This window comes from Chiloscyllium plagiosum, unplaced genomic scaffold, assembly GCF_037043375.1.
Source record: "Chiloscyllium plagiosum isolate Xiang-an unplaced genomic scaffold, Cpla_swu_hap1 HiC_scaffold_1, whole genome shotgun sequence".
Taxonomy (NCBI): domain Eukaryota; kingdom Metazoa; phylum Chordata; class Chondrichthyes; order Orectolobiformes; family Hemiscylliidae; genus Chiloscyllium; species Chiloscyllium plagiosum.
Window position 1 is genome coordinate 23,539,201 of NW_028270139.1, and position 22,970 is coordinate 23,562,170.

Below are 22,970 nucleotides of genomic sequence, written 5' to 3' on the forward strand. Positions count from 1 at the left end.
ACCCTTAATCCTATAACTAATCAAGAACCTAAAGACACTCAATGACAATACCTCCACAGCTTTTTGTGGCAATAGTTTCCACAGATACACCACATTCTGGCTGAAAAAATTTCCCCTTCAGAAATTCAGTTCTGAAGGATCATCACTTCACTCTGAAGACTCCTTTGGGTCCTAAGCTCTCCTATTAATGAAAACATCTTCTCCAGCTCCACTCTATCCAGACTCCTCATTCGTCTGTAAGTTTCAATGAGATCTCTCCCTCATCCTTCTAAATTCTATCAACTATGGTCCCTGAGTCCTCAACTGCTCATCATCTGGCAAGCCCTTCATTCCCAGGATCATTCTTGTAAGGTTCCTCTGGACCCCTTCCAAAGCCATCACATTCTTCCTTAGATACGGGGCCCAAAACTGTTGGTGATATTCCCATTGCAGACTGGCCAGAGCGTTATACAGCCTCAGAAAGACATCTCTGCTCTTGTACTCTAGCTTTCTTGAAATGCATGTTAACATTACATTTGTCTTCCTAAGTGCCAACTAAACCTGCATGTTAACCTTAAAGGAATCCTCAAGCAGGACTCGCAAGTCTCTTTGTACTTCAGATTTCTGAAGTCTTTCTCTGTTTATAAGATAGTCTTTGCCACTAATCTTCCTATCAAAGTGCATAATCCCATATTGTAATCCATCTGCCACTTCTTTGCCCACTCTCTTAGCCTGTCCAAGTCCTCCCCACTTCCTCAACACTACCTGTCCTTCCACCTATCTTTGTTTCCTCTTACACCAGTGTTAACTGGGAAAAACATGAAGTAGTTTAATTTCCCTTTTGGGATACATCAAAAGCCATTTCACTACACCTCAGTGAACAAGGAATGTATTAGAAAGATATTTGAATGCTTCAACCAAATCAAGGTTTAGCTAACCTCTCCTTTTTTTAAACAACAATTGTTATTGTATTAGTTTTTAAACTTTCGTGGCGATCTCTTGTAAGACCATAAGGGATAAGAGCATAAGCAGGCCATTCTGCCCATCGAGTCTGCTCTGCCATTCAGTGGGATCATGGTTGATCTGATAATCCTCACCTGTCTTGAAATCATATCTGTGGCCCATTTTACTGGCTCTTCCATGAATTAGCCACTGCATGTCCTATATCAATTGTTTGATTATTTTAAAAGCTTGGACTGCATTCAATCTACAAAATGGGTGACTAACATAACTGTATAATTGACAGTTTTCTTAACTAGTATTATGCAATAAAGTCCAAGACGTTTTGTTCTGATGCCGGTTATTATGGTTGTGGTTCAGATTACACAAGTATTTGATCCAGTTGCTTAGATCCTGATGTTTTTGCAACAAAACAAATGCTGTTGTATATTCTTACTCTTTCATTTATGAACTGGAAAACTGACCTTAGATTTTTTTTATAATCCAAACAAGATGAGACTTGCACACGATAATGCCAATGCTTCACCAGACAAACCTCATTCAACTGAAATGCAGCAACAATTCTTTGTTGCTTAGAATGTACGAATAAGTATTTAAAGAGGAAGGAGATTCTTTGGGCAATATTGCAATTGGCAAATGTTGACCCAGCTCCTCAGTGGCCCAACGGTGTTTTCTTTTTTAGTTTTATTTTGCATATCTTCATTTAAAAGGATGATGACATACTGCAGTTTAAGGAGGCGAAAGTCAGTACTGCAGATGCTGGAGATCTAGTCAAGAGTGTGGTGCAGGAAAAACACAGCAAGTCAGGCAGCATTAAAGGAACAGGAAAATTGACGCTTCGGACAAAAGCCCATCATCAGGAAAGAGGCTTGTGGGCCAAGGGGGTGGTGAGATAAATGGGAGGTAGGTAGGGCTGGGGTAAGTAAGCTGAGAGCGCGATAGGTAGACGAAGGTAGGGGTAATGATGATAGGTTGGAGAGGAGGATAGACCAGATAGGACAGGTTATGAGAGTGGTGCCGAGTTGGAAGATTGGAATTGGGATAAAGTGGGACGAGGGGAAATGAGGAAACTGGTGAAATCCACATTGATCCCAGTGGAAGATGAGGCATTTTCCTCCAAGCGTCGAGTGGTAGAGTTTAGCGATTGAGGCGGCCCAGGACCTATATTTCCTTGGTGGAGTTAAAGTGTTCGGCCACGGGGCAATGGGGTTGCTTGGTGCGGGTGTCCCAGAGATGTTCTCTAAAGTGTCCTGCATGTAGGCATCCTGTCTCCCCAATGTAAAGGAGACCACATCGGGAGCAACAGATACAGTAAATGACGGGTGTGAAAGTGCATGTAAATCTCTGATGGTTGTGGAATGCTTATTTGGGGCAGAGGTGAGGGGGGAGTTGAGGGGGGGAGGTGTGGGCGCAGGCACAGGTTTTCCAATTCCCATGATGGCAGGGAAGGTGCCGGGAGGGGAGGGTAAGTTGGAACTGACAAGACAGTCGCGGAGGGAATGGTCTTTACGAAATGCAGATGGGGTGGTGAGGGAAATATATTTCTGGTGGTGGGGTCCATTTGTAGGTGGCAGAAATGGCAGAGGATGATGCGCTGTATAAGGAGGTTGGTGGGGCAGAAGGCGAAGACAGGGGGGGGGGGTGTTCTGTCCTAGTTGCTGTTGGAAGGATGGGGTTTGAGGGCAGAAGTGCGGGAATGAATGAGATGTGCTTGAGGGCATTATTGGCCACATGAGAGGGGAAATGGCGGTCTTTGAAGAAGGAGGCCATCTGGTGTGTTCTGTTGTGGAACTGGTCCTCCTGGGAGCAAATCCAGCAGAGAAGGAGGAATTGGTAAGAAGGGATAGTGTTTTTACAGGAGGCAGGTGGGCGGACATATAGTCCAGGTAGCTGTGGGAGTCAGTGGGTTTGTAGAAGATATCCATGTTGAGTTTCTCACCATTGATTTAGATGGAGAAGTCCAGGAAGGGGAGGGAGGTGTCCGAGATGGTCCACGTGAACTTAAGGTCAGGTGGAATGTGTTGGTGAAGTTGATGAACTGTTCAACTTCCTTGTTACAGTTAAAGTCATACTACATCTCATTTCCACAGATCATCTCATTTCTTCCCTCCCATATAAACAGGGCCTACTTTGATTGTTTTTCAAATTGGTAGTGTGTGAAATTAATGGTAATGCTGGCTGGGATTCCTGCTCATACACTGAACATCTGCAGTATTACACAGAGGTCAGGGCAGGGGGAAAGTTTCAGGTTGAAATTGGGATGAATTTCTGAAGTTTTTCCCAATAGCAGAGAGGATCTCCCCCACTCAGCCCTAGTTGATGGTCAAGCCCAAGCACAGCAGGTACCTGGAGGCAACTCTCCAGTACCTGCAGTGTTAGACTAGTTCTTTTTTATTAAATTGAAATCTAACCCCTTCACCTGGGGTCAGATGACTGGAACCTCATGTCCTCCCTCCCAGAGTGGCAACGTCATCTCTGGTGGTGGGTCTGCCATAATTTTGGAGCTGCAGTCCTCTTATTTGGTCAGGAGCCTTAAGGAAATACCATCTTTCCTTTCATTTAACGGTGGCTACATGGATGGCTGCCTCTTGGAATTTTTCCCAGAGGTGTTCTAGCAGTCAAAACAGGGGATGGACCCAGATATTGACCCATTCTTGACCAAGGACAGATGAGTTAGGTGGGTTGGCCATGCTAAATTGCACATAGTATTCAGGATGTGCAGGCTAGTGGATTAACCAAGGGAAATTCAGGGTTATAGGGATAGGGTAGTGGCGTGTTCCTGGGTGGATGCTCTTCAGTGTGGACTTGATAGGCTGAGTAGCCTGTTCCCATAATGTAAGGTTCTTTGATTCTATGAGTTCCCTTATAAGATTCAAAATAAATTACTTTATAAAATATGTGAAGGGAAACTATTATTCTGTGGATTCTGTGTATTTTGCTTGATGATGTTATCTCCACATATCTGTCTGCCCAATGTACTGAAGTAAATAATTACAGACCTTCACACAGCAGTGCTGTAAGTAACAATCAATAAAGAAGAAATGCAACAAACAAAACTTTTACAGGACATGGAGGCTGTGCCCATAAATGATTGTCCATCCACCACCCCCTTGTATGCTGTCATCAGGAGATTTCTTACTTTCAGAGATCATTGGTAGTTAAATAGAACATAGGGCCATACAGGCCCTTCATCTCTCAAGTTTGCGCTGACCTGTGACACCAATTTGAAGCCCATCTAATCTACACTACTCCATTCTCGTCCATTTGCCTATCCAATGACCATTTAAATGCCCATAAAGTTGCACACTACTATTGCAGGCAGTGTGTTCCTTGCCCCTATTATTCTCTGAGTAAAGAAACTACCTTTGACATCTGTTCTATGTCTATCACCCTTCAATTTAAAGCTATGTCCCCTTGTGCGAGCCTTGTGCGAGCGGGTGGCACAGTGGTTAGCACTGCTGCCTCTCAGCGCCAGAGACCCGGGTTCAATTCCCACCTCAGGCGACTGACTGTGTGGAATTTGCACGTTCTCCCCGTGTCTGCGTGGGTTTCCTCCGGGTGCTCCGGTTTCCTCCCACAATCCAAAAGATGTGCAGGTCAGGTGAATTGGCCATGCTAAATTGCCCGTAGTGTTAGGTAAGGGGTAAATGTAGGGGTATGGGTGGGTTACGCTTCGGCAGGTCGGTGAGGACTTGTTGGGCCGAAGGGCCTGTTTCCACACTGTAATATAATCTAATCACCATTCGAGGAAAAAGGCTTTCACTGTTCAACCTATTTAACCCTTTGATTATCTTATATGTCTCAATTAAGTTGCCTCTCAACCTTCTTTCTCTAACGAAAACAGCCTCAAATCCCTCAGCCTTTCCTCAAAAGACCTTCCCTCCATACCAGGCAACATCCTGTAAATCTCCTCTGAACCATTTCCACATCCTTCCACATCCTTCCCATAATGCGGTGACCAGAACTGGATGCAATACTCCAAGTGTGGCGCACTAGCGTTTTTTACTGGTGCAGCATGACCTCATGGTTCTGAAATTCAATGCCTCTACCAATAAAAGCTAACACACCATATGCCTTCTTAACAACCCTATCAACCTGGGGGGCAACTTTCAAAGATCTACATACATGGACACCAAGATCTCTCTGCCCATCTACACTACGAAGAATCTTACCATTAGCCCACTACTCTGAATTCCTGTTACCCCTTCCAAAGTGAATCGCCTCACACTTTTCCACATTAAACTCCATTTGCCACCTCTCAGCCTAATTCTGCAGCTTTTCAATGTCTTTCGGTAACCTAACCCCTTCCTTTGTCAGTATCCACAACTCTACCAACCTTTTGGGCAGCACGGTGGCACAGTGGTTAGCACTGCTGCCTCACAGCGCCAGAGACCCGGGTTCAATTCCCACCTCAGGCGACTGACTGTGTGGAGTTTGCACATTCTCCCAATGTCTGTGTGGGTTTCCTCCCACAGTCCAAAAATGTGCAGGTTAGGTGAATTGGCCATGCTAAATTGCCTGTAGTGTTAGGTGAAAGGGTAAATGTAGGGGAATAGGTCTGGTGGGTTGCGCTTCAGCGGGTCGGTGGGCCAAAGGGCCTGTTTCCACACTGTAAGTAATCTAATCTTAGTGTCGTCCACAAATTCACTAACCCATCCTTCTATGCCCTCATCCAGGTCATTTATAAAAATGACAAATAGCAGTGGACCTAAACCAGATCCTTGCCATATCCCACTAGTAACTGAACTCCAGGATGAATATTTCCCATCAACCATCACCCTCTGTCTTCTTTCAGCTAGCCAATTTCTGATCCAAACCTCTAAATCACCCCCAATCCCATGCCTCTGTATTTTGTGTAATAGCTTACCATGGGGAATCTTATCAAACGCCTTACTGAAATCTATATACATCACATCAACTGCTTTACCCTCATCCACCTGTTTGGTCACCTTCTCAAAGAACTCAATAAGGTTTGTGAGGCATGACCTACCATTCACAAAGCTGTGTTGACTAGATGATTACAAATCCTATCTCTTATAACCCTTTCCAACACTTTACCCACAACTGAAGTAAGGCTCACTGGGCGAAATTACCAGAGTTGTTTCTACTCCCATTCTTGAACAAGGGAACAATATTTGCTATCTACCAGTCTTCTAGCACTATTATTGTCAACAATGACGACATAAAGATCAAAGTCAAAGGCTCTGCAATCTCGTCCCTGGCTCCCCAGAGAATCCTAGGATAAATCCCATCAGACCCAGTGGACTTATCTATTTTTACACTTTCCAGAGTTGCTAAGACCTCCTCCTTGTAAACCTCAATCTTATCTAGTCTAGTAGCCTATATCGCAGCCTTTCCTCAACAACATTGTCTTTTTCTAATGTAAATACTGACAAAAAATATTCATTTAGCGCTTCCCATATCTCCTCTGACTCCACGCACAACTTCCCCACTATTGTCCTTGATTGGGCCTAATCTTACTCTATTATGACTCTATTCATTCTTTTATTTCTGATATAGCTATAGAAAGCCTTAGGGATTTCCTTGATCCTCATCGCCAATGACTTCCCTTGTCGCCTCCTGGCCCTTCTTAACTCTCGCTTTCGGTCTTCCCTTGCTAACTTGTAACTCTCAAGCACCCCAACTGATCTATCACATCTCATTACATAAGCCTTCGTCTTCCTCTTGACCCAGGTTACATGCATTTCAGTCACTTAAGTAGCTGAAGATTAGCCAGCACAGAACATAGCAGCATTTGTTGCAGTCACTTGGCCAAACATCGAACCTTTGCCACATTGACTCTGAAATTGTAATTGTAATTAATCGAGTACACTGTAATCAACCCTCACTAGCAAAAAAGCCTGTACTTGCAAAGCATTAACTAAATGCCAACATCTTTCATTGTCCTCAGCTACAAACCTCAAATCCCAATAAGGTGATGTTCATGCCCTTCAGTGAAGTGATTTGAAGAATACCCATGAATTTGTAACAATTATGTCTGACAATATTTTTTATTCCAATATTAGACAGTTTAAAAAAAAGACAGAAATATGTATCTTACAACACCATGTGAATCATCACTTCCCTTTCTTCTGTACTTTCTTTCATTCGCCAGTGTAATGTTTTATAATGTCAACCAGATTTTTTTCATGGAATCTGGTCAAATAAAGTGGTAACATTTTTGTGGCACCCCATTACATCATGAATTAATGTGTTGTGGCCAACAGTATGACATGACACATCATTCAGTGAGATGTAAAAGGGTTCTGCAGCACAAATTCATTTCACAATCATTGTATCTTTTAAGTGCTAGTTTATGGATTCAATATGAGGTTGATTTTTGCAAAGTACTGCAACGCATCCATTATTGGGTTACAGATTTGCATTCAGTTAACTAAACATTGTTAAAAATAACGCAGATTGCATTTTGCATAACAAAATGGATTGGAGAAGACTGATTTTGATTTACAGTCTTAGAGTCATAGAGATGTACAGCATGGAAACAGACCCTTCAGTCCAACCAGTCCATGCCGACCAGATATCCCAACGCAATCTCGTCCCACCTGCCAGCACCTGGCCCATATCCCTTCAAACCCTTCCTATTCATATACCCATCCAAATGCCTCTTAAATGTTGCAATTGTACCAGCCTCCACCACTTCCTCTGGTAGCTCATTCCATACACATACCACCCTCTGCATGAAAAGGTTGCCTCTTAGGTCTTTTTTATATCTTTCCCCTCTCACTCTAAACCTATGCCCTCTAGTTCTGGACTCCCCCACCCTAGGGAAAAGACTTTGTCTAATTATCCTATCCATGCCCCTCATAATTTTGTAAACCTCTGTAAGACCATCCCTCAGCCTCTGATGCTCCAGGGAAAACAGCCCCAGCCTGTTCAGTCTCTCCTTATAGCTCATATCCTCCAACCCTGGCAACATCCTTGTAAATCCTTTCTGAACCCTTTCAAGATTCACAACATCTTTCCGATAGGAAGACCAGAATTGCACGCAATATTCCAAAAGTAGCCTAACCAATGTCCTGTACAGCCGCAACATGACCTCCCAACTCTGGTACTCAATACTCTGACCAATGAAGGAAAGCATACCAAACGCCTTCTTCACTATCCTATCTACCTGCGACTCCACTTTCAAGGAGCTATGAACCTGTACGCCAAGGTCTCTGATCAGCAACACTCCCTAGGACCATACCATTAAGTGTATAAGTCCTGCTAAGATTTGCTTTCCCAAAATGCAGCACCTCACATTTGTCTGAATTAAACTCCATCTGCCACTTCTCAACTTCTCAGCCCGTTGTCATCTGAGGTAACCTTCTTTGCTGTCTACCACACATCCAATTTTGGTGTCGTCTGCAAACTTACTAACCATATGCCTTACGCTCGCATCCAAATCATTTATAGAAACGACAAAAAGTAGAGGACCCAGCACCGATCCTTGTGGCACTCCACCAGTCACAGGCCTCCAGTCTGAAAAACAACCCTCTACAACCACCCTCTGTCTTCTACCTTTGAGCCGGTTCTGTATCCAAATGGCTAGTTCTCCCTGTATTCCATGAGATCTAACCTTGCTAATCAGTCTCCCATGGGGAACCTTGTCGTACGCCTTACTGAAGTCCATATAGATCACATCTGCCCTCGTCAATCCTCTTTGTTACTTCTTCAAAAAACTTAATCAAGTTTGTGAGACATGATTTCCCACACACAAAGCCTTGCTGACTATCCCAAATCAGTCCTTGCCTTTCCAGAAACATGTATATCCTGTCCCTCAGGATTCCCTCCAACAACTTGCCCACCACTGACGTCAGGCTCACTGTCTATAGTTCCCTGGCTTGTCCTGACCACCCTTCTTAAACAGTGGCACCACGTTAGCCAACGTCCAGTCTTCAGGCCCAGCAATCACTTCCCTAGCTTCCCACAGAGTTCTACTCACAAGACTACAGTGAAAAGTCTACAAGTCACCACTTATGGTGCCATCTTAGGTACAAATGTGCCTAGGTACAGACTCTTAAGTATAAGTTATTTAGCTGCTGTAATTTTTCATAATATGGGGAAAGATTGAATGTGATTTAAATTTGGGAAGAATAGCTCATATTGAGTGCAGCACCAAAAGAGCACTAGCAAAACAGGAGTCAAACGAAATCAGGGGAAAATCTTCACTGGTAGGAGACAGTTACAATCAGATCAAACGTGATCTTAGTAAATGGTATAGCAGGTTCAAGGGCCTCCTAACTCCTATCATTTTATAAATATTTGTATGGACTCCAGCAGTTCAAGAGGGTGACTCACAAAAACCTTTTCCAGGTGGATTACAGTTGGACAATAAACATTGGACAAGCCAGCAATTCTCACAAAGGATGGGTGAATAAGAAGAGAGTTAGAGCATAGAAACACAAACAGGATTTTGTTTATAACATTTTGTTCATCAATGTAGACATGTAAAATACCAACTCTTGGGTTATCCAGAGTAAAGTTGAAAAGAAATTCCAGAGAGAAAGAATAACCAGATTTTTGTTGCATTTAATATGCATATGGCACTGCTGGGAATTAGATAGTTGCATTACTGAAATGCAGAATTTAAAAGATAACTGATGACTGACAGATTTGTTTTTTGTTTGTTTACTAATATTGGTGTAGTTCCTGATCATTTAATGATAGCTTTCCATGAAGTCAGAAATAGTTTCTCTGCATTCATTTTTGCAGTTTTGTCTGTTGTATCTTGCCTGATTTAATGTTTATTTGCATTCTGCTCCTTGCTTGTTCCAGTTTTATACAGTGGTGGAAACTAATTGGAAGATTGGAGAAGCATGTACAATCCATGTTATCAGAACAGAAAATCATACTCAGGCTGCAGCATCTGGTTACCTGGACACTGTTTTTAAATAATTGGGAGTTGTGTGTGAGTTTTGTGCAGTAATACAGATTCTCTGCTTAATTTCTAGTCTGTCATACTCCTGCAGTGATTTCCAGTTGATAAATCTATGTGTACTTTTTTTGATGCTGATGTGCAAATACTGTGTAGATCATTATAAGTCTAGAATCTCAAACTTCCTGCTAAATTACAAGATCAGCAGTTTGTTTCTCTTTGTAAGTTATACTGCCACTTTCATTTCCATTTCCTGTCATTAGTCTGTCAGCATTTTCTATAGTATCACTTATTTGCAATCTTAAAGTACATGGCAAATGCAAAAACTGGAAGTGTTATAGACTGGAGATTTGATCAACCATGAAGATGGGCATAGAATGACATTGAGCTATCAATTCACTCTTGTTTCTGGTGAAGGCAGCACACAAATGTGGTCTGCATTTTTAAGGGCTTGCAGCTGGCATAAAGTTGTGTGACTGCATACATGAAAAAAGGCCACAAAACAGTGAGAGGCTAGCGCAAGTTGGAACGAGTTTTAAAAAGGCACTTCTTAAAAGGAAAGTGTATTGTGGTTGAAGTGGCTGGAAGTCATTCCACAACTGATTCCGACTTGGAAAGGATGTAGAACTGATGCAAACATGGCATAAGACAAACCCTCAGATTTTCTGATACTGCATCAAAGCTGTGGTAGGGGTGGTGAAGAGCATGGGAAATGGCATCTGTTCATAAGAAGTCTAAATTTGTGAAGGCTACGTGATCAAAAAGCTGTGCTGGTCAATGCCAACAGTCAAGCCGACCTGATGTATTGCTGCAATACAATAAAGGTCTCACATGAGTAATCCAGGGGCAGTCAACGTATCTTCAATTGCCATACCCAGAAACTTGACCAGCTGCAGTGCGCACATTCTCAAATTGCTGATCGCCATCACCATTGCTTCCCCCTCCCTCCCAACAATCTTCCCAGTAATTTCTTTTGGATCTCATACCTGCCACTAATAGCTGCACCTCAGTGTCATACAGCTGCAAGTTGCACTCCCAGACCGCTCACTTCGCACACTGCCAGCTATTCTGTCATTACATCAACCAAACACAATGCTCCATATTCACAATTTGGAGATGCCGGTGTTGGACTGGGGTGTACAAAGTTAAAAATCACAAAACACCAGGTTATAGTCCAAAAGGTTTAATTGGACAACCACCTGATGAAGGAGCAGTGCTCCGAAATCTAGTGCTTCCAATTAAACCTGTTGGACTATAACCTGGTGTTGTGTGATTTTTAACTCCGTACTCACACACTCCTCTCTCTCTGGTAAGATAAGAGAATGCAAAGCCAGGGGCAGCAGCATTCAACAAGCAGGGGATAGAGATGTTTGAGTGCTCACCAAATACTCTTGACTGAAAGTAGCAACAGGACAGAACCAGTTGAAGATGATGGTATTCTCAGACTGAATCCTTTATCTCACATCCCACTTACACCTCAGCTCAAACTCCTTCCAAATTATGAGCTCTAATGTAATGCTTGCTTTCTCTTATGCTTATCATAATGCTATGACTATGCCTTTTTTCCTTTTTAGATGCACAAAAACCTGTCCCTCTCAGCCTTGCATATACTTAATGACCCAACCTCTACAGCCCTCTGTGGTAAAGAATTCCTCAGATTTCTACCCTCAGAGAGATGAAATTCTTTCTCATCTATTTCTTAACTGGGTGACCCCATATTCTGAGAGTATGCCTTCTGGTCCTAGACTCTCCCACAAAGGGGAAATAGCTGTCTGTATTTACCCTGTCAAGCCCCTAAGAATTGTATTTGTTTCCTCTCATTTTTCTAAACTCCAATGAGTAACCGCATCAACCTGTTCTCAATAAGAAACATGCAAACCAGGAGCAGGGGTAGGCTATTTGGTTTTTTAAGCCCACTTCACCATTCTATATGATCATGGCTGATATTTTTTCTCATTGCCATATGCCTGATTTCTCCGCATACCAGTTGATGCCTTCAATATCTAAAACAACGAAGTCTTTATTTAACATATTCAGTGACTGGCTCCCACAGCCCTCTGTGATTGAGACTTCCAAAGGTTCTCTACCCTTTGAGAGAAGAAATTTTTTGTCATCTTAGTCCTAAATTGCCTAACCCATATCCTGATACTGTGTCCCCGGTCCAAAGCCAGTCAAAACATCCTCCCTACATTTAGTCAGTCAGAATTTCATATGTTTCAATCAGATACCCTCTCATCTCTCTCAACTCCAGAGAATACACGTCCAGTTGAACCAATAGAGTCATAGAGCAGTGGAGATGTACAGCATGGAAACAGACCCTTCGGTCCAACTTGACCATGCCAACCAGATATCCCAACCCAATCTAGTCCCACCTGCAGGAACCTGACCCATATCCCTCCAAACCCTTCCTATTCATACACTCATCCAAATGCCTTTTAAATGTTGCAGTTGTACTAGTCCCATCACTTCCTCTGGCAGCTCATTCCATATATGTACCACTCTCTGTGTGAAAATGTTGTCCTTAGGTCTCTTTTATATCTTTCCCCTCTCACTCTAAACCTATGCCCTCTAGTTCTGGACTACCCCACCCCAGGGAAAAGACTTTGTCTATTTATCCTATCCATGCCCCTCATGATTTCATAAACCTCTATTAGGTCACCCCTCAGCCTCCGAAGCTCCAGGGAAAATAGCCCTAGCCTATTCAACCTCTCAGGATAGCTCAAATCCTCCAACCCTGGCAACATCCTTGTGAATCTTTTCTGAGTGTTTCAAGTTTCACAACATCTTTCTGATAGGAATGAGATCAGAATTGCACACAATATTCCAACAGTGTCCTACCAAATGCCTTCTTCACTACCCTATCTACCTGCGACTCCACATTCAAGGAGCTATGAACCTGCACTCCAAGGTCTCTTTGTTCAGCAACACCCCCTCCCTAGGACCTGACCATTAACTGTATAAGTCCTGCTAAGATTTGCTTTCCCAAAATGCAACATCTCACATTTATCTAAATTAAATGCCATCTGCCACTTCTCAGCCCATTGGCCTATCTGATCAAGATCCCATTGTATTCTGAGGTAACCTTCTTCACTGTCCACTACACCTCCAATTTTGGCATCATCTGCAAACTTACTAACTATACCTCTTATGCTCACATCCAAATAATTTATATAAATAGTGAAAAGTAGTGGACCCAGCACCGATCCTTGTAGCACTCCACTGGTCACAGGCCTCTAGTCTGTAAAACAACCCTCCACCACCACCCTCTGTCTTCTACCTTTGAGCCAATTCTGTATCCAAATAGTTAGTTCTCCTTGTATTCCATGAGATCTAACCTTGCTAACCAGTCTCCAAAGGGGAGCATTGTCAAATGCCTTACTGAAGTTCATATAGATCACATCTACCGCTCTGCCCTCATCAATCCTCTTTGTTACTTCTTCAAAAACTCAATCAAGTTTGTGAGACATGATTTCCCATAGAAATTCCTCATTGGACATTCCTGCCATCCCCAGTGTCTGAACCTCTGCTGCACTCTCTCTACATTAAGGATATAATTTCTTAGGCAGGGAGACCAATGTGCCAGATGCACTCTCACCAAGGCTTTGTATAACTGAAGTAAGGCACTCCTACCTCAGAACTTAAATCTTATTGCAATTATGGTCAATATATCAATTGCCAACTTAATTACTTGCTGCACCTGCCATCTAACTGGTGCACGAGGAACACCCAGATCCACACTTCCCAATAAATCACCATTTCAATAATACTCTCCTTCTCTTTGTTTCACATCGAAATTTATATTTTCATATTTAGCCATGTTATACTGCATCATCTTTGTGTTTGCCCATTCTCCGAAGTTAACTTGAATTCTCACTGCACCCTCCCCACAATTCACAATCCTGCCCAGTTTTGTACTAACTTGCAAATGTTGCGTTTTGTTCCCCGATCAAAGTCATTTATATATAGAACATAGAAGCGCAGCACAGGCCCTTCAGCCCTCGATGTTGTGCTGACCTGTGGAACCAATCTGAAGCCCATCTACCCTACACTATTCCATTCTCGTCCATATGCCTAATCAATGACCATTTACATGCCCTTAAAGTTAGTGAGTCTACTAATGTTGCAGGCAGTGCATTCTATCCCCTCTACTACTCTGAGTAAATAAACTACCTCATACATCAGTCCTATATCTATCATTTCTCAATTTAAAGCTATGTCCCCTCGTGCTAGCCATCACCATCTGAGGAAAAAGGCTCTCACTGTCCAACCTATCTAACCCTCTGATTATCTTATATGTCTCAATTAAGTCACCTCTCAACCTTCTACTCTCTAATGAAAACAGCCTCAAGTCCCTCAGCCTTTCCTCGTAAGACCTTCCCTCCATATCAGGTAACATCCAAGTAAATCTCCTCTGAACCCTCTCCAAAGCTTCCACATCCTTTTTATAATGCGGTGACCAGAACTGTATGCAATACTCCAAATGTGGCCCCACCAGAGTTTTGTACAGCTGCAACATAGTCTCATGGTTCCAAAACTCAATCCCTCTACCAATACAAGCTAACACCAAGATCTCTCTGCTCTTCTACACTGCCAAGAATCTTACCATTAACCCAGTACTCTGCATTCCTGTTACTCCTTCCAAAGTGAATCACCTCACACTTTTTCACATTACTCCATTTGCCATCTCTCAACTCAGCTCTGCAGCTTAGCTATGTCCCTCTGTAACCTATAAATCCTTCATCACTGTCCACAACTCTACCGACCTTAGTGTCATCCACAAATTTATAAAAAATGACAAATAGCAGTGGACCCTTGCCGTACCCCACGAGTAACAGAACTCCAGGATGAAGATTTCCCATCAACCATCACCCTCTGCTTCTTTCAGCTAGCCAATTTCTGATCCAAACTGTTAAATCGCCCTCAATCCCATGCCTCCGTATTTTGTGCAATAACCTACAGTTGGGAACCTTATCAATCACCTTACTGAAATCCATATGTACCACATCAACCGCTTTACCCTCATCCACCCTTGTTCAATGAAGAGTGCAGAAGGGTATGGCAGGAGCAGCACAAGTACCTAAAAATGAGGTTTCAACTTGGTGAAGCCACCAAACAGGACTACTTGCATGCCAAACAGCAGAAGCAGCAACTGACAGACAGAGCTAAGCGATCCAACAACCAACGGATCAGATCTAAGTTCTGCAATCCAGCCACATCCAGTCATGAATGATGGTGGACAATTAAACAATTCACTGGAGGAGGCAGCTCCAGAAACATCTCCATTCTTGATGATGGAGTCCAGCACAAATGATAAAGCTGAAGCACTAGCAACAGTCTTCAGCCAGAAGTGCTGAAGTAGATGTTCTATCTTAACCTCCTCCAGTGGATTTGGAAGGTGCAGTCGAAGGAGCTTTTGTGAATTTCTGCAATGCATGTTATAAAAAGTACACACTGCTGCTATTGAGTGAGATTCACAGGTAAGTCTTCAGCCAATTTGATTCACTCCACGTGATACTAAGAAATGGCTGAAACCATTACATATTGCAAAGGCAATTGGCCCTGACAACAATCTGGAAGTAGCATCAAAGGATTTGTAATTCATAACTTGCCACACTCCTATCGAAATGGAACCAGTACAGCTGCAACACTGACATCTTACCAACAATGTGGAAAATTACCCATAAGCCCTGCACACAAAAATCCAGACAAATCTAACCCTGCTAATTACCATGCCATCAATCTACTCTTGATCATAAGTAAAGCAATGGAAGGTATCAGCAACAGTGCTATCAAGCAACACCAGCTTTTGTTCCATCTGGATGACTCAGCTTCTGATCTCAGTACATTCTCATTCAATGGTTGGTAAAAGAGCTGATTTACAGAGGTGAGAGTGACAGCCCTGGGCATCTAGGCCACATTTGACCATGTGCAGCATCAAGGAGCCCCAAGACTTCATAGCGACCATGGGAAAATGTTTTACTGGTTGGAGTCATACTTGTCACATAGGAAGATAATTGTGGTTGCTGGACATCGGTCATCTCAGCTCCAGGATATCTCCACAGACGTTCCTCAGGGTAATGTCCTAAACCTAAGCATATTCAGCTGCTCCATCAATGACCTCACTTCATCATAAGGTTAGAAGTTGAGATGTTCACTGATGACTGCACAATGTTCAGCTCCATTTGCGACTCCTCAGATACTGAGGCTGTCCAAGCCCAAATTCAGCAACATCTAGATAATATCTAGGTTTGGGCTGACAAGCAGTAAGTAACGTTCCCACAGCATAAATGTCAGAAAATGACCATCTCCAATAAGAGAGAATCCAGCAATTGTACCTTGACTTCAATGGTGTCCCATCACTGAATCCCTCTTTGAGGGTTATGATTGACCAGAAACTCAACTGGTCTCACCACATTAACATGGTGGCTACAAGAGCAGGTCAGAGGCTAGTAATACCATGTGGGTAACTCACCTCCTGACTCCCCAAAGCCTGCCCACCATGTAAAAGGCTCAAGTCAAGGTGCGATGGAATACTCCACACTTGCCTGGATGAGTGCAGCTCCATAAACACTGAAGAAGCTTGACATCATCCAAGATTAAAAAACCTACTTGACTGGCACCATATCTACAATTCTCACTCACACCAACACTCTCATTCAGTAGCAGCAGTGTGTACTTTTTATAACATGCATTGCAGAAATTCACAAAAGCTCCTTCGACTGCACCTTCCAAATCCACAACCACTGCCATTGAGAAAGTCAAAGGCAGCAGATACATGGTTCCTGCAAATTCCATCCAAACCATTCACCATCCTGAGTTGGAAATATGTTACTGTTTCTTTAGTATCACTGGATCAAAATCCTGGAACTTCCTCTACGACAATATTGTGACTGCAGCTGTACCAAACGAACAATGGTTTAAGAAAGGGCCTCAACTCAATATCTTCTCAAGGGCAAGTAGGGAAACTACTAAATGCTGGCCCAGCCAGTAAAGCCTCATTTTCTGAATGAATAAAAATAAAATACACCCTCTGCTTTGTCAGAGTAGCTGAGGTACTGATTATTTAGTGGGCTGTAGAATGGCTTGTCCTGTGAGATGTGCCGAATATAGTTACTCACCAGCAAAACACTGAAGGAACACTGAATCTATTTAGTTGTGGTACATTTCAGAGTGCCTGAAAATCTGTGCATCCTGGGTGATTGAGAACCCTGCAATATCTGCAAAAGCATATGATCACTTCACTGCTATGACAATAAGACATATAATTGAATTAAATTAGTTTTACTGTTACATGGACTCAAATGAGTACAGTGAAAAGATTACAAGTCACCACTTATGCCGTCATCTTAGGTATAAGATACCTAGATACAGATACTTAAGTATTTGGTCTAAAGTAGAAGAAGTAATAATAAAATATCTAACATAAGAATGAAAAGGAAAACCAAAAAATAAAAGTACACAGTTTAGAGTCCCCTCCACCTGGGAACCACCTCCAGTTCACACCAGAGACTCACCTCACCAAAACGGCCGCTTGTCCAGGGACTCACCTGTAAACACGAGATTGTGGAGCCTCAGAAAGTTACAAATAGTACCTGCTCCAGCCTCAAAGGAGCAGACACAGAAAAAATTCCAACTGCTGACAATGACATTCACACCTGCTCTGAAGTTTTAGCAGGTCACAAAGCTATGACATTTGACACATTTTATGGTTGGACACATTATTGAGGTCCAGGTAGGAGAATTGCTCCCTGAACACAGTGCACGGTTATGGCTTTCTGCTAAATGTCATTGCTCCTTCCCCTAACTGGTTCCTTGCTCTGTTTTCCCTTTGCTCATTCTCTCTTTCATGCTGTAGTCCAAGAGGGTTGGAGTGGAGGTAGTGGTGGAGGGGGATGGGGATGTCTACACCTGCATTCATTTCCGGGAGCAAAGGATTTGTGTGGAATCCTTGAAGTCAGCACATTGTCCTTCGGCATTTATCACACTGCTCCCTGCAGAAACCAGTGAGTCTAAACAATTCTGGAAGGCACAAAACATTCTGCAAATGCAGAAACAACCAGTAAAATCCAACAAGCAAGTAAACTGGAAATAGTTGGTTATCCCCTTCAAGAGCACTGCAAGATAGTGGAGGTCTGATGCTGAACATGAGTATAAGGTTAATGGATGGTGTTAGTTGGTGAGGTGAAGGCCAGAATTGCAGCATTGGCCTGAATCCATGATTATCTGCTGACTGAAATCACAACCCTCTGCATACTTCTGGCAGATATTCCATACCTCCACAAATTTTTATTCAGTGTTACATCATATGTGTGTGCCTCAAACCTGGGAGGCAAAAACACACTTAAGGAGCTGCATAGAGGAATGACTGAGTCAGATCTTGTGGCCACAGTGCAAACCTATCATTTCTGAAGAATTTCATCACATTGCATATAATTTGGTTTGACCATATTTAAAATCATTTTAAAGTGATTATAGATTCATTTCATTTGTAATCGAAACAAATATCATGATTTTTAATGTATCATTTTTATTAACAAAAGGAAAAATGAATTTGAAACCAGTTCAAAGAAGTTTCACAAAGCAGATTCCTAGGCTGAAGGGGTTGAATTATGAGGGAAGATGTTAGGTCTTAGATTCAGTGGGATTTGGGAGAATCAGAGAAGACTTTATTGAAACATATAAGATTTTGAGGAGTTTCACACATAGATACTAAGAGGCTGTTTCTCCTTATGGGGAATCTAGAACTAAAGGAAATAGTTTAAACTGTAGGTCCCCCATTAAAGATGGAGATGAGAAGGAATTTCCTCTCTCAGAGGGTCATTAATCTTTCTTATTCTTTCAGGTTAAGCTGTAGAGGCTGAGTCATTCCAATATTCATGACTAAGCGAGACAGATTTACAAGGGAGTCAAAGATTATGCAGGGCAGGCAGGAAAGCAGAGTTAATCAGATCAGCCAGGATTTCATTGAATACTGGGATGGGTATGAGAGACCAAATGGTCTACTGCTCCTCTTATTACTCATGTTCTTGATACTTTGCTTCCAATATGACACAAGGATCAGTGCAGGAACATGTACAATCACTATCATTGACTTAGATATTTTACAGGAAAAGGTAAAAATTTTCCAGAGGGTCATAGTGTGGTAAAATGTTCATTGTTGCAGAATTTGATAGAAAGAAAAGAAAAGTATATTATAGAGATTGCAGGATTCTGAAGTACTGTGTGCCTTGTTTTTTAATCACACAAAATTAATGTGCAGGTACAGCAAGTGGTCAGGAAGATAAATAGAATATTGGTTTATTGGAAGGGGAATGGAAAATGCATTAAGTATGTTTTACTGCTACTCCACAGGGCCTTGTTGAGAGCATCTAGAGTTTTAGATTAGATTAGATTACTTACAGTGTGGAAACAGGCCCTTCGGCCCAACCAGTCCACACCGACCCACCGAAGCGCAACCCACCCATACCCCTACATTTACCCCTTTACCTAACACTATGGGCAATTTAGCATGGCCAATTCACCTGACCTGCACATCTTTGGACTGTGGGAGGAAACCGGAGCACCCGGAGGAAACCCACGCAGACACAGGGAGAATGTGGGCGGCACGGTGGCACAGTGGTTAGCACTGCTGCCTCACAGCGCCTGAGACCCGGGTTCAATTCCCGCCTCAGGCGACTGACTGTGTGGAGTTTGCACGTTCTCCCCGTGTCTGCGTGGGTTTCCTCCGGGTGCTCCGGTTTCCTCCCACGGTCCAAAAAAGATGTGCAGGGTCAGGTGAATTGGCCATGCTAAATTGCCCGTAGTGTTAGGTAAGGGGTAAATGTAGGGGTATGGGTGGGTTTCGCTTCGGCGGGTCGGTGTGGACTTGTTGGGCCGAAGGGCCTGTTTCCACACTGTAATCTAATCTAATCTAATCTAATCTCCACACAGTCAGTCACCTGAGTCGGGAATTGAACCCGGGTCTCTGGTGCTGAGAGGCAGCAGTGCTAACCACTGTACCACCGTGCCGCCCATCTTCATGCACTTCTGGCCTCTTTATTTGAAACAGTTCAAAGAAGTTTCAGTTGAATTATTCCTGAGATGAAGGACTTATTTTATGAAGAAAATTTGAACAGGTTCTTCCTATACCTTTTGGAGATTAGAAGAATGAGTGGTGATCTTATTGAAACATATACAATCCCGAGGTGACGTGGAAGGTAGATGTTGGACAGATGTTACCATATGTGTGGGAGAGAAGATTGAGAGGCACAGCTGAAAAGTAAGAAGTCTCCTTTCTAAATGGAAATGAGGAGAATTATTTTCTTTCACTGCATTGTTAAGCTATGGAATTCTCTTACCAAGTAGGCAATGGAGGCTAGATAATTGAATTTATTCAAAGCTGAGTTGGAGAGAGTTAGAAAGGTTATGGGGAGCAGTCATGAAAAAAGAGTTGAGTCCACAACCAGATCAGTCATGATCTTTCTGACTGTTGAAGCAGGTTCAAAGGCCTAAAAGGCCTACTCAAGCTCCTCAACCAGGCTGATTGCGGGAAAGGCAGGACTGACGTGTGAGGAGAGGTTGACTAGGTTAGGATTGCTTGCGCTGGAATTCAGACGAGTGAGGGGAGGATCTTATGGATACTTGTAAAATTCGAACACGATTAGACAGGATAGATGCAGGGAGGATGTTCCCAATGTGGATGTGTCCAGAACCAGGGTCATAGTCCAGGGATTCAGGGTGGACCAGTTAGGACAGAGATGAGGAGACATTTCTTCAACCAAAGATTGGTGAGCCTGTAGAATTCATTACCACAGAACGTAGTTGAGGCCAAAACATTGAATGAATCAAAGGTTATGGGGAGAAAGCAGGATTAGGCTATTGAGTTAGACAATCGGCCATGGTCATGATGAATGGTAGAGCAGGTTTGAAGGGCTGAATGGTCTCCTGCTTCTATTTTCTCTGTTTTTATGTTTCAACCTTATGTTAGAGTTCGGGTGAAGATTAGGGTTCCTACTTCTGAATACTAGTACATGTGTTCATCATCAATGTGTAAGCCAGGTGATATGTCACAGCATGATGATTAGTTAGTTATATTTGAAGATTGCATTTTCTGATAACATTTATTTATGATGATTTGGAGGTGCCGGTGTTGGACTGGGGTGTACAAAGTTAAAAAATCACACAACATCAGGTTATAGTCCAACAGGTTTAGTTGGAAGCACTAGCTTTCTGATGAAGGAGCAGCGCTGTTGGACTATAACCTGGTGTTGTGATTTTTAACTTTATTTATGATAATAATAATTTATATACAGTCCTGCGTTGATATGTGCCATTCAGTATGACTCTGTAACTGTATTTAACCTTACTCTTTGACTATAGAACATGCCTCCAATGCCTTGTGTAATGAGGTTGCTGGATGTCAGTTAAAAGAGCCACTAATATACAACCAAATGAGGCTGTCTACAACCCTGCATTGAAGCCCTTCAACTAAGTCTCAGCTCCCAGAAGAGGACAATCCAATTTACCTTGACATTCTGATCTCTCCAAGCTAATAGGCTGAGACCATTCATCTGTTTAAGAATTAACCAATTCAGCTGTCAAATCTTCATGGAAACAGTGAATAAGCTTGTTGATTGTGTTCATTTCTATCAAATTAAAACCATTAAACACCTCCTTTATAAGCTGCTTCAGTCTCTCTGATGTACCATCCTGAATTCATTAATCAATTGATAAATTAGTTTACTCATCAGTTTTGCACTTTCTTGGTACATTGTATTTATTCCTGCAAGTTACCTGTAATATTGCACTTTCTCAATGTCCCTCGACTGAAACTCATGTTTAATATTCAGACTATTTTTGGGAACAAAGTGGGTGAACAGAATAATCCAAATAAGATATATTGCAAATAGTTGGGAATAATATAAAGCAATGATATTGCAAGATTGGTGGACTTCAGGTTATGACAGTAATTGCAAAGACTGCTACCTCAATTAAAGTTCATCAGATATTGTAACTTGGATTGGTATTTAGAGTACAATGGGTTAAGTTTTCATCCTAAATAAGTGGACTATTTACTTCTTGTAAAGTCTATTGGATTTACATTCCATTGATGTGAAGGGAATGGAAATTGTTTTGGTTTTAAATCGAGTGGGTGACCCTCACCAACAGATTACCCATATCCATATGGAGACCAGTATTTACCCCATTGTCAATATAAAAACACTGGATGACTTTTCGTAAGACTAACCTTTCACCTTAAAAATATACCCCTGGTCTTGAAATCCCCCTTCCTCGGGAAAACTACAATTAACCCTAGCTACACCCCTCATTATTTTATAAACTTAGCGAGTTTTAAGATGATTCATAGCTCAGGGTGAGGCTCTGGATGTAAGTTTGCTCTCAGAGCTGGAAGATTCATTTTCAAATGTTTCGTCAGCATACTAAGAAACATCATCAATGAGCTTTCGTTGAAGCTTCACCGGAGGCTCTCTGACGAGGTTACCGAGTATGCTGACGAAACATTTGAAAATTAATCTTCCAGCTCAGTGAGCAAACTTACATCCAGATTCTATAAACTTGTCCTTAAATACTCTGCATCTTCTTTGTACTCCTAAACTGTTTGGTGTTCAGATTCTATTTCCAAGCTGAAAAAGTACATAGAATTCTTTTGTTTATGATGAAAAATGTCCTCTCAGTTTGCCGTAATTAACCTGGTCATCATCTGATATAACAATATTGGAGTTATCGTAAGTCATTGCATCTTCATCAATTCACCTACAACAGAACCAGGTGAAGCAAATTCCAATTGCATTGAGCTTTGGAAGTGATAGATCCCCAAGCCACACGTTCCTTAAAAGTATGTTACGTTTGCCATGGTGTCTCAAATTACTATGATTCTTTAAAAATGTTATTGTAAAAAAAATAATTATTTTTCACAGAAATCTGGCAGTACCACAGTTCAGAGCCATATATGAGCAGCTTGTGAGAAACTTTTCATTTGCCCTTCTCTTCATCCAAAAGAATATAACTCAGTTTTAATTTTTTTTGCATTGGTAACTTGACATATTCTCTGGAGATATTCAGACATCAATTATGTCCAGGATAAGTTCATCATGGACTAGATGCTAAGTACAGCTCTTGAAAATGTCTTAATGTTAATGTCAGCATCAGCTTG

At 42.2% G+C, this 22,970-nt stretch overlaps 1 protein-coding gene across 4 annotated transcripts in view; it reads left to right on the forward strand.

Annotated features, from left to right (window-relative positions):
• The window catches only part of egf (epidermal growth factor), a 172,406-nt gene extending 150,925 nt beyond the window's left edge, over positions 1-21,481 (forward strand). For 3 of the 4 annotated variants that reach the window (XM_087981173.1, XM_087981118.1, XM_087981130.1), the window contains 2 exons: positions 9,718-9,850; positions 21,176-21,481. In XM_087981173.1, coding sequence (XP_087837299.1) covers positions 9,718-9,837 — 120 coding nt within the window. In that variant the 3' untranslated portion in view covers positions 9,838-9,850; positions 21,176-21,481. The remainder of the gene's footprint in view (positions 1-9,717; positions 9,851-21,175) is intronic. The other variant, XM_087981124.1, reaches the window with a different exon arrangement.
• The last annotated feature ends 1,489 nt before the right edge of the window (positions 21,482-22,970 follow it).